We start from the raw sequence: 17,224 nt of genomic DNA on the forward strand, positions 1-17,224 counted from the left end.
TAAAAAATTTCCTACTTTGAACTCTGCCATTTGAATAACTGTTTAGTCTCTGTTTGCTGCTCACACTGGGTTCTAATACCCACTGTGCTGGCTTTAGCTTCTAATTGAAATGGTAGTCTCGCTTGCTCTCTCTCTTTTTTTTTTGCCTTTAAACTTGCTTCCCCTCCCTAATTTTTTAGTGATGGAAAATGAACATGAATTTTTAAAGATTTAATGAGCAATGCCAAAAATATCTCCCTGGACCAACCCAGCCAAGTAGAAGGCTGTATATAATGTGAGTTCGTATTAATCACAAATTATAATGTTGGCATTAGGTTTGAATAAAACTGTCCTATTTTGACTAATAACTTTATCATCACATTTTAACCAAAATGAGATATATATATATATATATATCAAACTATATATATATAGTTTGACAAGTATAGATATAAAGTATTTGATTTTAGAATTTTCCTAGAAAATGTACAATATAAGAACCCTGTATGTCTAATATTTTCTAAAACATTTCACTGATAAAATGGAATGATATGCATTTTATTTCCACGCATATACTTAACTGAGTTAGATCTATAATGCTCTTCTTTAGTATCTGTTCATTATGAGAGGAAAATTTTAGGATGATCTTCTTTTGACTCTTTAGATATTTTATCTTTGAACTGTTTTAAGCGGCTTGTGCCAAACATCTAGTTAACTAAAATTAACTAGAATATTCTCATTATCTTTTTTTGTTGGAGATAGACCCAGTTTTTACATAATAATATTGATATTCTAAGACAGAAAAAACAAAAACACATGACCTGGTCTCTAATTAGACAAATGAGTCATTACCCTGAGCCAAACTGTAGTATTGTAAAAGTTGGAAACAAACTGTATATCCCTTGATATATATAATTAGAGCCAAAATCCTCTCTTCAGTGTCGGATAAAGTAGCTCCAATTTGGCAGTACCTTGTTTTTGAGTTATAAATAACAAAACATAGTCTTATTGTATGATTAGTAAAGATAAAATTATGTAATGAAGCAAACTAATTTTAATGAAAAGTGCTGCTTATACTTTTAGTGTAAATAGGGAGCATACTTAATTCATTCTCTAAAGCATACATAGAATTTTCATTTGTGGAAGAACTCAGCCTTTGTAACTGCTGTTTTGTTCCTGAGAGTTTCCTTTGTTACAAACCTTAGTCCTTTTGGTGATAGAATTCTTTCTCACTGAGAACTCTTAACTGAGATGAAGCAGGAAGTTGGGCTTTCTGCTTGGTGCAATCAGCCCCTTTAAGTGTTCCAGCTGGTAGCCTCTGCCTATGATTCTGTTCACCTGCTTGACAGTCACTGCATGCCAGTAGTTGTAGAGCACCCGCCCTGCACAGTGTTGTTAGTCACCTCGCCAGCTTTCTCACTGTCCTTCTATTTTCATTACTAGCTATTTTAGGAACAGGTGGTGGTGTTTGTTTCTGGTGGACATTTGCATGAAGAAGCTTTGCTTTCTAGAATATGCTGATAGATACTTATTGGGCTTGGGGGTGGGAAGGGTAGGAACAGTTTTAAAATGTGTTTCTGTTTGTTTAACTTGAAAATATGCCATGTTTAATGTTCTGATATTGTGAAGATGAAGACTAATTGTTTCTAAATGGAATCTACTGAATTCTCAAAATTGAGATATCTCCAGGATTTTAAATGGGCTTGATTTTCTGGGCACTTGGATTTTAAAAAACCAGATAATGTTTTGTTTTGTTTTGTTTTGTTTCATTTTCTGGATAAAGTGCTTCTTTCACTGACATTCACTAAGAAGAGTGTCATTCAATCTTAGAAGAAATATCTAATGAGATAAAGAGAGTTCTAAATGAAATTCCCAAAGGGTGTTTGGTAACCATTACCATCTGAGTCAATGAATAGTGAATCAGTTGTTAACCTGCTGTGGAGAAGTGGAGACAAGAGTAGTCGTTTTCCTCCTTAAGATTTTAGTGTTTTTAAAAAATTTCCTACTTTGAACTCTGCCATTTGAATAACTGTTTAGTCTCTGTTTGCTGCTCACACTGGGTTCTAATACCCACTGTGCTGGCTTTTATCCAAGAAGAATGACATGTTCTTCTAGGCAGTGTTTTTAAGGTGGCTTTCATATAGTATTTAGTCTCTCATTCTTCTGAATGATGAGTTAATAAAATCATTTCTATCTCTTATTTGTAGGATTGGTGTGGGTAACAGTTTTTTTCTGTATAATTTCTTCTACCATTTCCCAGACTTAAACCACTTATTTCTATGGCTCTGAGTCCCAAATAGCTCTCCAGAATGTCTTCTTTATCTCCAGTATGATAAAACTAAATTTCTCATCTTCCTCCCCAAACTGCTGTCACTTCTTATATTGCTATTTTTGTATGTTATTCTCTTAGATACACTCCAGTCCTTATCTGTATTTAATTTTCCTTCTTTCCGCTGTCCACTCTACACAAAAACTGCCAGAAAAACCTGTTGATCAAGCAAGGCTAAGTTTTTATTAGCTTATTTTACACTAAGTAAAAATCTACCTTGACTAGGTCTTAGTAACTTAAAGGAAAGTTAAGAGAGGATGTTTATAGGATTTTAGGACCTAGGCTAGTGATTTTGAGGGCAGATATTGAAAGTTGGAAAACCAGTTGGTATTGAACAAAGTTTATGACATAAGAGGTTTGGATTGGTGGCCCCTAGACAGCAGCCACACTGTTGAATACACTTAGTATTTCTATGTGTATTTTATTCCCTCACAAAAACCAGGGACAGTTTATAGCATTGTGACTATGTTCTTTGAAGATTTGGTAGAATTTCTCTATGAAACCATTTGGGATTGGTACTTTTTTGTGGCCTAATTCCTTCATAAGTTCCTTTTTTTCTTCTAGGGAAATTAGTCTTTTAAGCTTTCTGTCTCATGGGGTCAATTTTAGTAAATAATTTTTTCTTATGAAATTATCCACATCATCTAACTTTTTAGATTTATTTGCATAGAGGTCTGGAAAGTAGGCTTTTAAGATTTTTAAAAATTATCTATTCCAATGGTATTTACTTTTTGTCATTTCTTATTTTATAGATATATGTTTTTTTCTTTCTTCCTGTAAGTCATCTAGTCATTTGTTAACTTTTTCCAAAATAACAGGATTTTGATTTATTTATTAAACCTACCTTTTTCTCCCATTCTCCACTTATTTCTGCTTTTTATTATTTATTTCCTTGTGCTTTCTTTTGGTTTACTTTCTTATTTTTCTAGCTTTTGAGTTGGGGAGTTGAATCATTTATTTAATTTATTTTTATTGGTATAAGCTTTTAAGGCTATGAATTTTCCTCTGATTGTTACTTCAGATGTATCTTGTTTATTGTGATGTGTAAAGTTTTTATTTTATTAGAAAAATGTAATTTCAATTTATACTACTTTTTTTACCCAAAATTTGTGTAATAATATTTTTTTAGTTTTTAAATTTTTATTAGTTTCTAGTATTGTTAGATTGTGATCAAAGAGTATTTGAAATGTTTCTATTTGATCAAATTTACCAGTATTTTTTTTTTTTACTTAATGTGATTAGTTTCTTGTGAATGTACCATGTGCATTTGATAAGGTATATTCTCTATTCAGAGTGTAAAATTTCAATACATATCCATAATTTCTACTTAATTGATTATGTTGTTTCTCTTCTAGATCTTTATTTTTTTCTACATTTGACCTGTCATATAGAGAATGTTGTGTTTAAGTCTCCTGTTATTCATTGTGTTTATGAGTTTTAGTATTTTAAAATGTCCTTTGTCACATTTAATGCCTTTTGCTTGAATTCTACTTAAACAGTAATATCATAGCCTCTGTTTTTTTATTCTATTTACCCAGAATAGTTTTGATCATCCCTTTATTTTTAGCCTTTTTGGATACTTTTGTTTTAGATATGTGTTTTGCATGCAGTCTAGTTTAGTCCTGCTTTGTGAGCCAAATTATAATTTTTTTCCCCAAATAAATGAGTTAAATCTATATTTATTAATATCACTGATAGTCTCAACTCGTCCTTATAGTTTTATATTATCTGTTACATTAAATTTGCTGTGTTTACATTACATGTTTTCTTTATTTTTTAAAAATTCTTTCGATAATTAGGGACAGTCATGTACTTGTTCTATCAATTGTTTACCTTTGTATATAACTTTTTAAAATGCTTTTAATTTGCTATTTTTTATTTAACCAATTACTGTCTAGTCATTTTTTAATGAATAATATTCTTTAATTCTCACCTACCGTGACCCAACTATTAATGAGCTATTCTAGTCTCTACTTTTCTTCTCTCATCTATTCCTATTTTTTAGATTTCTACTTTGTTAGAACATGTAATTTTGCTTATTATTCTTTCACCGTGGTCCCCACCCTTGTTGTTTTAGATCTACTATTAAATATATTAAGTGATCACATTAAATATTTGCTAAAGTTTCCCTGTTCTCTTGGTTGGATGAAGCTCTCCCATAGTAGATTACTCACAAAGGGCTCATAGATATGGAATTCCCTGAGTTCTTTTTAAAGGCTTGATATTTGAAGGGACATATTGGCTACATATAAAATCATTAATTCATACTTTCTTTTCCTGAGTTTTTTGAAAATGCTAATGTATTGTTTTCTGGCTTTATTTGTTATTTTTGGTAAGTCTATTGCCAGTTTAATTTTCTTGCCTTTATAAGTTATTTGATCTTTTTGGAGGCCTTCAGAATTTTTTCTTTATATTTAAAGTTTAGGATGTATCTTCAAGTTGATCATGATAGATTAATTACCCTATATACTTGCAGAACTCTGTCAATATGTAAATTCTGGTTTTGCTTTATTTTCGGTAAGTTTTCATGGATTATAGTTTTGAATTTTAGTCATGCATTGTTTTATTTTTCTTGTTTAGAGTCTCCGATTATAAATAAGTTTTTTCTTCTTTTCCTTTCTTCCGTTTCAGTCACCTTCTCTCTGACCCTTTTTATTTTATTTCTTTATATCATTTTATATTTTTCATTATCTAACTTCCTTTATTCAATCCCCTTTAAATTTCCATTTGTAATTTTTTTCTCTTACATATCTTATAGTCTTCATTTCACTATCTCATTTCTTTTCTCAGTTCATTCAACTTTTTTTATCTCTTTCTGGTCTTTCACATAGATAAGGATATTTAATTCATTTTTGAGTTACAATTTTCTGTTTCATGCTTCGTTTTTGGGGGGAGTGGAGTGGGTGGTAGAGTTAAGGAACCGAGTCGTTTTGGTTCTAATTTTGGTTTTCGTTTTATTTGTTTTCTTATTGTAGCTTATGTAGATTATGTATGTTTTAATTTATTTGTTTTATGCAGTGGGGTTAGTTTATAAGATAATGAATTCAAGAACTTTCTCTTCTGCCTGTGTAGCAAAGTTCAGTTTCTTTTAGATAACCTGTTTTGGGTTTGTCTTGTGTGTGTGTGGTAGTAGAGGCAATGTTGAGCCCTCCATTATTTTACTTCTCTTTTGCCTTGCTGGATTCTAAATTTTCCCTTTCTGCTCCTTTTCTTCTTTACTGCTCAATCTCCAAAAGGCACCTTTTCCTTCCTTTTTACCTTGTTTTTTCTCCAGAAGTGATGCCTCTAAAAATATGTCACTGTGAATCACATGCCATTTTAAGTTCTTTTTCTTTAGTCAGTTCTCTAATCTACCAGTACTCAGTAACATTTGTGTCCGTTTTGAGTCATTATAGATGGATTGATTTTTCTCCTCATTCTCGGTATATATTCTTACTTCTTTGCATGCCTAGTTATTTCTTACTGGATGCCCAACTTTCTGAATTTTGCCATGTTGGACGCTGGATACTTTTATATTTGATTAATATTCTTAAGCCTGTTATATTCCAGCAATATTCCAGAGACTTATTCTAGAAGCATCTTGGTCTTTTTATGTCTTCCTTTTAAGGTTTATTAGGCTTACTGTGTTGAGTACTGGAAATTTGTCAAGGGAGTAGATTTCAGGTGCTCTCACCACCAGAAATAAGGTAACTGTGTGCGGAGATGATATGTTAATTAGCTTGAGTGCTGTAATCATTTTACTATTAAGTAAAGATTTGTTAGGCTCAAACAGAGCAGTACTTAGTCTAGACTGTTGAGGCAAGATTTTCTGTGTGCTTTACCCAATGCCCTGGGAATCATTAAGTTATGTTCTGTTACTCTTGGGCACAGGCACTATTACTGGCCTTCTGTGAGTGCTGAGCACTATTACCTTTAATCCTTTCAGGTGGTCCTTTCCCTGGTCTTGGGTAGTTGTCTGACACAGAAATGTTGCTTAGTACTCAGTAAATTCTCAGTGGGGACCCTCTGATGATCTTTGTGCATCTCTCTCTCCAGTACTCTGTCTTTTGGTTTCTGGTTACCTTTGTCTCTCTGGATTTTCAGCTTCGTGTGTTCAACTCAGAGTCAGCCAAGATTTGCCTGGATTCCCCCTCTTTGTGTAACAGCCTGGAAACTGTCTCAAGGCACTAAGCTAGAGATGGGAAACTGAGAGATGTTTCCCATCTCTCAGGATAACTGTTTGTCATCTTGATAGCTGCTGTTTCATATTATTTTATGTGGGGTTTTATTATGTTTCTGATTTTAACTTGGGTTGTTTCAGGCAAGAGGATAAAACAGGTTCCTGTTACTCTATCTTTGCCGGAAGCAGAAGTTTGTTCTTAATTTTAACAACTCAGGATCATTTCTGTTGATAAGGCCATAGTCAAGCAGACTAAAGGGCTGAAGAAAAGATATTATAACTATAGAAGAATGAAATACTAGGAAATTACTTGAAATGGTAACAAGAAATTCTCTCCTCCAAATGGAATTGTCTTTAAAAAGGCACACTGTAAACAAATGGAACAAGAATTGCCAACTGAAATTCAGGTTCCAGTTTGATAGCCATGTAATTTGTTTATAACTTAGACAATTATTGGTGATAATAATTTTTTATTCTTTGGTACTTTGGTTTTCCTTATCTTCCTGTGTTCTTGTTCTTTTAAATCTTTTACTGGATATAATAAGAATCTATAATAGCAAGTTAAGCCATAAAAATAATTATCATCTTTTAGGGACAAATAAAAGGAAGTATGAAAGAACTAGCATTCTATATTTATCAGATCCTGGATCTTTTGTCTGTATCTTTAGATGGTTTTGACTTTTTTCTTACCTTTCTACTTGATAGTCTTTGTAAAATTGTCAGAAAACATGAGCTGGTAGGTCCTTTTCAGCATTTTCATTGACCCAAGTTCTCTTTACTTCAGATTACTTTAGAAAGTTAATCATTTTTTTTTAAGTAGGTTCTTTTATTTCATAGACTCTCTGAATAATATTAATATATATATTTTCTATGTTTTTTAATAGGTATAATTCTTAAATTCTATAACCTGAGTTTTAATTACAGTACTATGATGTAGTTTCTTGGTTTTAAAGTCTTTCACGTATATACTTATTACAGACCTCACAGCGATTTTCTTCAGTTGATGAAGAAGCAAAGCTTCATAAGACTATGTCTCAAGGAGAGATTACTAAGTTGGCAGTGAGACAGAAGTCTTCAGATTCGGATATAAGGTATAAAGTATACCCTGAGAGTTAATAGGGATAATATAATTTTATTTTCTAATTCTCTATAGTTAAGTACTGAGTCTCTTTTTAAAAGCATAATTGATAGAGCAGCTAGTTTTGAAATGTAACTGTTCTCAACAAATATTAAATACCTGCTGTGTGTGTGACAAGCACATCAGATATATAAAATGAGCTTTATCTTTCTATATGTTTAGCAGTATGATTTGGGTGAAATCTTTAAATCATTGTATGACTTGTGATTTTTTGATGTAAAAGAAAAGAAATTAGACTAGATGAAATTGAAAGTATTTTCCAGCTTTGGACTTGGATTCTATTCTGAGTTAAGTGTACTGCAAATGGAACTGGAAAAGACTTTCAGGAAATAAATCTATTCTCTCTAAGAGAGTACATGGAATTTTTATTTGTCAGACAATTACCTTTGTTCTTTATTGTGTTATATAAGGCATTCAGGCCCTCATTGAGCACTTGAAGATCACACCGAAATCTGTCTGGTTCATAATCATATTAAAGACCTCTTCTTTAATGACTATAGAGGCATCATGCAAGGTAACCCAAATCCAGAGTAGATTATGTTGGAGATCACATTTTGGCAAGCAAGATACGACATAATAGTAAGAATATACAGATGGAGATAGCAGATTAAATATATAATAATTTAATTTCCACTTCCTTTTCCAAAATTGCTAAAATGGCAAAACCTATACAGGACAAAAAACAACAGCAGCGCAATAGGAGACAACCATAAGAAAACTGTGGAATCCAAAAAGTAAATAAATTTTAAACGTCTTGATAGGAGAAAGCTGAATCTTAAACTAACTCAGTAAAGCTCAGAAAGAAGCATCAAGTTGACCGATCTGCCCCAATCCTAGCAGAAAATAGGAGATTTATTCCTTGGAAAAGATAAACAAAAAATCTCTGCACTGAGAGGTTACCAGATACAGTTGAGGACTAGGGTACATGCTTGGTACAGGGGATTTAGTGAATGTTTACATAATGAATGTTAAAACCTCCCAGCTTTTTTGGACTCAGATTCCACATTTCATATACCCCTATAAGCAGGTGGTTCAGGGAGTCTTTCGGAATTTTTGTCCCACCCTCTAGGACAGACCTAGAGATATTGGTATCAGGCGTTTCCCTGCAAAACAGACCAGCCAGATAACCATACAAGGGAAACCACAGTTTGGAAACCACAGTTTGGAAGTCCCAACAATGCACATGAGAGCTTTCAAACAGCTTTTTTTTTTTTAAACCCTGTTTTTGATCGCCACACATTTGAGGAAACATGTGAAAGAAGCTAATGGATAAAATACAACTTGGGAAAAAAACTAATGGATAAAATACAACTTGGAAGAAATAAACTATGCAGGGGAAAAAAAACTTTAAGACAAGTACAACTATCAGCAGACTTTCTGCATACATAAATATATCTATATCCACGAAAGCAGAGTATGTGAAAAGGGAACATTCATAATAAAAAGAGCTTTTGAAAATTAAAAATATAATAGCATAAAGAAACAACTCAGAAGAGTTAGAAAGTAAGTTGAGGGCGTATCTCAGAAAGTTGAGCAAATAGCCAAAGAGATGGAAGAGACAAGAAAAGATAAAATTAGAGGGGCAGTTTTGGAGCTCCAGTAACCCAGTGATAGGAGCTCTGGAAAGACAGAATAAAGAAAACGAAGGGCAGCAAATCATTAAAGTAATTGAAATAAATTTTATAGAACTAAAGGTTATAGGTTTCTAGATTGAAAAGGCCCACTGAGGGTCCAACATAATGGATAAAAATAGATCCGTGCCAAAAAACATGTCATTGTAAAATGATAGTGACAAAAGGAATCTCCATTATGACAGGGAAAGTAGCTTTTCAAATGATAGTTGTACACCAAAGACTGAGGGAAACCATGCCAAATTGGAGCAGGTTAGAAGGCTCTGGGGGAGATTTCAAGAACACAAAACTGATGGAGTGAATACCTTCTATATTTTAACATGTTGAGAGGAGATATACATAAATAGAGAAACACTTGGAGGTGAATTGTATGTAGAAAAGTAAGGAAGTGTAAAACAAAACATTTATTAACTCTAGAATAAAATAGGTTTTTCAAGGAACTCCATGCCTCAGTTATCAATATTTACATAATAAAAATAGTGAATATTATTAAAAGAAAATGCTGAATATTGCTTTAACTATAATTATGATATGATTCTATTAGGGGCATGGCATGTCTGTGTTTGTGGAGGGTGTAGAACAGAAGTGGTAGAACATGCTTAATCATTATCTGTGATGACATATGATAGCAATATAAGTAGCATGACCATTAAAAGAATCAGTGTAAGTCAATTCAGAAGGGTTGACCCTAGGGAGCAGAAAAGGAATGAAAATGTATGTAGAAGTTTAATAATAAGCTTTAAAAAAGAACATGGGCTTTAAAACCAGATAGACCTTATTTTAACTTCCAGTTCTGTTAGCTCTCTGAGCCTCACTTTGCTCATGGTAAGGTAATTATATCTATTTATTAACAGTAGGCAATTAGTAGTTAAATTTTTCAGGAGTCAAAAGTTATATACAGATTTTCAACTGCTCAGGGGGTTGGCGCCCCTAACCCCCATATTGTTCAAGGGTCAGTTGTAGTTATGAATATTAGACATATCATATGTAAGGCATTAAACCTGGCTCCTAGTAGATGCTCAAATACTTTTTTGATTGACTCAATGAACATACGAAGGAACAAACAATGTACAAATAAGCCTCCTATTACGGGGTTACAATACATGATATATTGTAAGCTGTTGTAATTTTCTCTAGGTGGTTCCTTGATTTATGTGATAGGAGAGAGTATATAAGCACTAAGAATGAGGCAATATAGCATATAGGTATGATTCTCAACTTTGTCACTCACTGGCTGTATAACCTTGGGAAAGTTACCTAATGTTTAAGCCTCCAGTTTCTCACCTGTGAAATGGTTATCATAATTTGAAATACATTTGTTATGATTAAATAACATAATCCCATACCAGCACTTAGCACTGTTACTCAGCAAAGATAACTTAGTAAGATAACTAAAGTAAGTGATGGCTTTTGTTAATTATTAATATTGATTCATGAATATAAGAATAACAGTAAAACCTTTATCAAAATGGCAAGTAGAAAGATTTAAAATTGTATCTGCATCATGATTACAATGGTGTAAAAATGGGCATGCTTATGGATAAAGACTGGAAGAAAATTACCCCCAAAAATGTAAACTAGTATGTTTTAGAGTGATGGCATATCAGTGATTCCTTTAAAAGTATTTTATTTCTTGTTAAATTATTTGTACACTAAATCCAAGCTGGAAGGAGGACAAGAATGAAGAGATACCAGTTTAGGAATTAGAAAACCTGATGTGGGATCCTAGTTCCACTGCTTTGTAACCATTTATTTTAGGGACTTATTTAATATCTCTGGGTCATCTTCTGTATTTAAGACAAGGAAACTATTTACCTTTCAGATGAAGTTTAAATGCAAAATCGAAAATTAAATATTATTAAATTTATGTGTGAAGGTTAAATGAACTAATGTATGTGAAAGATTTTTATGTAGCTTATAGTGATGTGCAAGTATTATCACTGGGGATGCGCTGATTTCCATTTTTACCTTTTTTTTTTTAAATAGACCTCAGAGACCTAGGATGAGATTCTGGGCCAAAGGGAAACAAGGGGAGAAGAAGACTACCAGAGTGAAACCTGCCACCCAGCCAGAGGTTTCGGCACTCTTTGCTGGCTCAGATATGATTCCAACTCATCAGTTTCCAGATGGTAAAAATGAACAAAGGGTGGCAATTGTTTTCATAATTCCTGTTTACTTCTTCTGAAAGTTTGCTATTGCTCTAGTATTTGTAATGGCACCCTGTGGCTAGGTATTCTAATGAGATAGGACCAGGATTGTTAAATTCTTCCTTAACTAAAAAGATAACTCTAAAATCACATTGTACCTATAATAGAAGTTCCAAGGAAATGTGACATAAAACAGTGGAGCAATGACAACTTCAAGAATGGTTGTGATTTTCTTTGCTTAGCCTCAGTTTTCTAAAGTGTTGAACTATAGCCATTATGCACTCACTTAACAAATATGTATTATTAGTAAAAACTAATAACAGCAGCTAATATTTGAGTGTTTACTACATACAAAGGCATTGATCCTCACAATAATTTTTTGAAGTTGGTGTGATTATTATTGATGAGAAAACTGAGGCACACAGAAGTTATTTACTTATACATGTATAGTAATTGGCAGAGCTGAGATTTGAATCCAGGCAGTCTAGCACCAGATTCCACATTCTTAACCACTGTGCTCTGTATTCGGAATCTACCATATGTCAGTGCCTGGGTCTTTATAATGGTTATAATGGTTATTTTAACTTTCTAGGCATCAATCATAACACATTTGAAAATACCAACAGTTAGTTCATATGTTGAGAAAACGTGCCTTTTTTTTTTCTCGTCTTTAATTACCCCCCACCCTGCAACTTCCACCCCTGACCTATGGATATTGCCGTTTCCTATGAAGGTGGAGCGTTTCTTCCCACACACTCGGGGCCTGGTGCACCCGGGGTATGGTCCGTGGCTCTACCTGGGGTGCGAACCCTGGACCTTCTGCATGTAAAGCAGACATGCTAACCACTACACTATGGAGCCACCCCAAAAAACTTGCCTTTCTAAATGTTAGAATTAATAACTAACCAGTTACTAATCCCACTAATAGATTATCCCATTCTTCCCAAGCCATTTGCTCAAGCATATATGAGAGTTTTTAATTACTATGTAAAGATGGCAGGTATTTTCAACATCAAAGGTGGATATGTGTTTATGAGTGTGTGAAATACCAGTGGGTGGGTGAAATATGAGTATTGAATAAAACAGAAAGAAGTCTTAGGAAAAGATCTCTCAAAGATAGAACAGACCTAATTACAATAAGCAAACAAAACTTCTGGTATCTAGGATAAGATAAAGGGACAAGGAGGAAAGATCATCAAGCTTCATATAGGAGTAGATGGGTCAGAGGCACCTGTGTGTCAGAGGAAAAAAATGGAAATATCGTTAGAGCCTTGTTTTTGTGTCTTGTGGCTTTGCTCCTATCAGTTGGCAAACTTATGGTTAAGACTAATAACAAATTGTGACTACTATTTCAGTTTGGAAGATTTGGAATTCCTTACCATTAAATTACTAAGAGGATCAGTTTCTTATATCTCATTTGGTTTAAAGTAATCGTTGTAAATTAAAATTTTTTTCAGTTATATTTTCCAAGAAGGAAGCATAAACCTCTTTATTTGAAACATATATTATTAGCAGATGTCATTATGTGTGTGTTCATAAGGATACATGTATAAAAATTAGAATTGTAGCTTTTTATTTATCTTTGGGTAGAAATTTATTAAGGTAGCCCTTGTTTTTAATGGTGAAATAGGATTATAGACAGTTTCTTTAGTAATCATCATTTTATTATAAGAATAACATCGACTTTGCTAAATGAAATTAGATCATTATATAATTAGATTATATAATGAATTAAAATCAGGTGATACTGATTTGAATGTACTTGTATCCTGTATCTTAATAATTTTTATTCTGATGCTATATCTGAAATTGAGTTTGTTTCAGTTCTTGCTTGAGGTAGAATTAAGCATTTAGAAGTAGGCTCCTTTTTTTTTTTTTCCCCATTATCAGATTTAGCTTTTACCATTTACAGAGGGTATGATGACTACAAATGGGGGGAACTAACAGGTATGTGAAACGAGAAGGGGCCAACATTCTCAACAAGCCCCAGGTAGGGTTTTGGATAATCCAGTGTAGTTCGAGATTATAATGGACTACATGGAATCCAGTTTTTCTGGTGTAAACATTTGCAGAAAAAATGTGTTGTGCTTTCCAGTTTTATATACAAAGCCAGTTCATTCCAGGAATTCTCTGAGAAATTCAGTTATTTGGGAGATGTATAAGAAAATCCTAAATACAAAAGAGACTGAAGCAGAAGTGAGCCTAAACAGATTGCCAGGCTAACACCAGAAAATATTATTATATCTATTATGGCTTTAGCTCCTAATAAGGAAATAATAATTATCAAACTTCACCCTTTCAAACAGATACAGTAAAGCAATGACTGGGTTAACAATCAGCATTTAACATGCTAGTGTGATTGTGTACTCTTTCTTTTCTTTGAGACTGAGGTTTTTGGGATCTGGGCTTCAAGTTCTACAAGACACTTCCATCTAGGTCAATATCAGACCTTAGCTCCTTGGGAGACATGATAGCATTTCCCATTGAAAAGTGGTAACACTTAAGTAGATTTTCTGTACAAGTGTATAATCAGGATTTATTGCCTAACTGCCTGACCTCAAATATTAATGTTACTTTCCTTTTCAGATATTTACATGTGTTTCCTACGGTGGCTCACTAATGGAACTTAAACTTAAAAAGGAGGATGTGGAGATTTCAATATTTTTACTGAATTTCTTCTTTCTTTTTCTTTTCTTTTTTTTTTTTTTTTGGCCACTCAATCTTGAATTGTAGAATCAGCTCGGTATCACCCAACACCTCCTTTGAGCCCAGAATTGCCTGATAGTTCCCGGAAGGAGTTCAAAGAGAACAAAGAGCCTTCTCCAAAGGCAAAGCGCAAGCGAAGTGTGAAGATCAGCAGCGTGGCTTTGGAGTCTATGCATTGGCAAAATGACTCTGTCCAGATCATAGCAAGTGCCAGTGATTTAAAAAGCATGGATGAATTTCTTTTGAAAAAGGTATACTTTGCATGCTGAGTTAGGCTCCTGAGCGGTTTTGACTATGAAATACTTGTATATATCAGGATATGGCCCCTCAAGAACTAGGTGACATATGCTTCAGGAAGTTAGGTGGTTTACTCTTTGCCAGGAAGGTGCAAATAATATGATATGCCATAGACTGAGTAGACAGGATTTAAGGTTTTAAGTTTTACTGTCAACTTCTATTTTACTCTATTATATATTCTATATGCGAAGGTGAGGCTTATCATTGCACACTTGAAGTTGTTTTTCTGATAGCAGAGCTATAGAATCATAAATGTTAAAAGAGACATTAGAAATCATCTAGTAGTAATAAAACTTTGGCTATCTAGTTGTGCTTTTACCTGAGTCTCATAATAGCAGTGGCTTGCACTTTCAGGGCAGTGATTGTTGAAGAAACAGTATGTGTCCACTGTTGTATTGACCTCTTTTCAATTAGTTGATTGTGTATAAAACCCTTTCTGTGGTCCCCAGATGAATGACCTAGATAATGAAGACAGCAAGAAAGACACACTAGTGGACGTTGTATTTAAAAAAGCCCTGAAAGAATTTCGGCAGAATATCTTCAGCTTTTATTCATCTGCATTGGCGGTAAGTTGGACAGTGTTAGAATAAATTCAGTAGTTCAACATATGAAAAATTTATCAGTACTGTAGAATATAATACAGAGGACATGTTGAACTAGAGATTTCTCTAGTTCCTTGCTATTGTCTCAGGGATGGGTAGGGAAAAGCATACTGACTGACCTCAGATTAATGGCTTCCTCGAATTTCCTTGAGTAGTTTTCTTTTTCCCTCCATAGGTATATTTTTATCTTATTAAGATATCGAATTTAGATATTCTGGATATGATTCTGTTTCACTCCAGCGGCTCTCTACTATTTTGACTTTTCATAATCCTTTAGCTCTAGCTTCTATTTTTTATAGATGTGGACTTATACAATTTTTTTCCAGTATCATTAGAACAGTTTTGTTCACTGATTTCTACATCAGTTTATATCACTTTCAAATTTACTTTGTACTTTCCTATATTGGTTATGTTTTAGAAAATTTATTTTTGATGCTAAAGTGTCTAATAATGCTTTGATCTATAGAATCTTTATTAGTGTCTGAATTATATTTATTCTATAAAATAATAATTTGTATTTAATTGGATTTTCTTTGTTCAATCTATAATTCATTGTGAAAAGTGAAACAGGAAAACTTTTTTTTAATTTATTTTTTATGGTGACATTAGTTAATGAAATCCAATAAGTTTCAGTTGTACACTTTAACAGTAGGCATATATATATTTACACTGTGAGTTCACCTCCCATAATTAGATTTCTTTCTGTCACCATATATTTGACCCCCTTTATCTCACCTACCTCCCTCTACCCCTTCCCCCCTACCCTCTGTTAACTTCTAGTCTATTGTCCATGTCCATGAGTCTCTGTTTGTTTGTCCTGTTCATTTGTTACTTTCAGGTTTATATCCCACATATAAGTGATGTCATATGATTTTCAGCTTTTTCTGTCTGGCTTATTTTGCTTAGCATGATTATCTCGAGGTCCATCTGTGTTGTCACAAATGGCAGTATTTCATCTCTTCTTATGGCTGAGTAATATTCCATTGTATATATATGTACCGTAGCTTCTTTAGGAAAACTTTCTTGTATCTTCTACTTTTTCATTCTCAGTATAAGATTTTTTACCTTTTAATAATTGGAACCATATGGTCTGAAAGAGCAGGAATTTCAAGACCATAATAAAGTAGTAATCAGGCTATGGCAAATGATTAAGTTTGGATAGGGACAAAGTCAGCCATATTTTTCTAAGCCTGACCAACTACTTATGCTCATTTCTTTCTCTGCTTCCTACCTATATTTCCTAGATTAGGGATTCAGAGTTGTTGGATGCTCCAGTACACTTTAAATTTCATAGGAAGAGCTAACATTATGAAGCAGAGCTTAATAGTAGTTTTCTAACCATGTATTAAAAAATTTCAACTTCTAATTCTGAGGAGGTGAAAGAGAAATAAGTTCTAAATGTATACAACACTTTTTTGGTCACCTGAAGTCTTTTTTTTCCTTCTATAAAGATTCCAGACTCATTTAAATAGTTAAAAGGAATTCCATGTAGATTCCTTTGCAAGTAATATGTTACTGTAGGCATATCACTCTTCTATGGAAAAATAAAATAAAGAGCTACTTGCTGTATCATTAGGCAAAGATTCAATGATTCACTCTTTTTTTTCCTTTTTTTAAAATTAAAATTTTTAGTGACATTGGTTAATAGGATTATATAAGTTTCAAGTGTACAATATAATACATACATCATCTGTATATTGCATTGTGTTCTCGCCCATCACCCAAAGTTTAGTTTTCTTCTGTCACCACATATTTGACCTCTTTTACTCTCTTCAGTCACCACCCCCACTACTTCCCTTCTGATAACCACCATACTGTTGTATGTGTCAGTGAGTTTTTTGATTATTTATTTGTTGTTTTCTGTTTTATATCCCACACGAGAAATCATATGATTCTTCTCTTTTTCCATTGACTTACTTCACTTAGCATAGTACTCTCAAGATCTATCCACAAATGGCGGTATTTCATCTTTTCTTATAGCTGAGTAGTATTCCATTGTATGTATGTACCACAGCTTCTTCATCCAGTGATCCATTGAAAGACATTTGGGTTGTCTCTTTCTATGTCTTGGCCACTGTGAATAGTGCTGTAGTGAACACTATAGGGGTACATATGTCTTCATGATTAATGTTTTCAAATTGTTTTGGGTAGATACCCAGAAGAGGGATTGCTGGGTCGTATGGTAGCTCTATTCTTAATGTTTTGAGGAAACTCCATACTGTTTTCTGTTGTGGCT

At 33.3% G+C, this 17,224-nt stretch overlaps 1 protein-coding gene across 1 annotated transcript in view; it reads left to right on the forward strand.

Moving 5' to 3' along the window:
* Nucleotides 1-17,224, forward strand: part of MYO9A (myosin IXA) — a 245,311-nt gene that overhangs the window by 164,128 nt on the left and 63,959 nt on the right. The window contains exons 27-30 of the mRNA XM_023521568.1: nucleotides 7,446-7,558; nucleotides 11,223-11,365; nucleotides 14,117-14,340; nucleotides 14,836-14,952. Of these exons, the coding sequence (XP_023377336.1) occupies nucleotides 7,446-7,558; nucleotides 11,223-11,365; nucleotides 14,117-14,340; nucleotides 14,836-14,952 (597 nt within the window). The remainder of the gene's footprint in view (nucleotides 1-7,445; nucleotides 7,559-11,222; nucleotides 11,366-14,116; nucleotides 14,341-14,835; nucleotides 14,953-17,224) is intronic.

Source organism: Pteropus vampyrus, unplaced genomic scaffold, assembly GCF_000151845.1.
Source record: "Pteropus vampyrus isolate Shadow unplaced genomic scaffold, Pvam_2.0 Scaffold10, whole genome shotgun sequence".
NCBI lineage: Eukaryota > Metazoa > Chordata > Mammalia > Chiroptera > Pteropodidae > Pteropus > Pteropus vampyrus.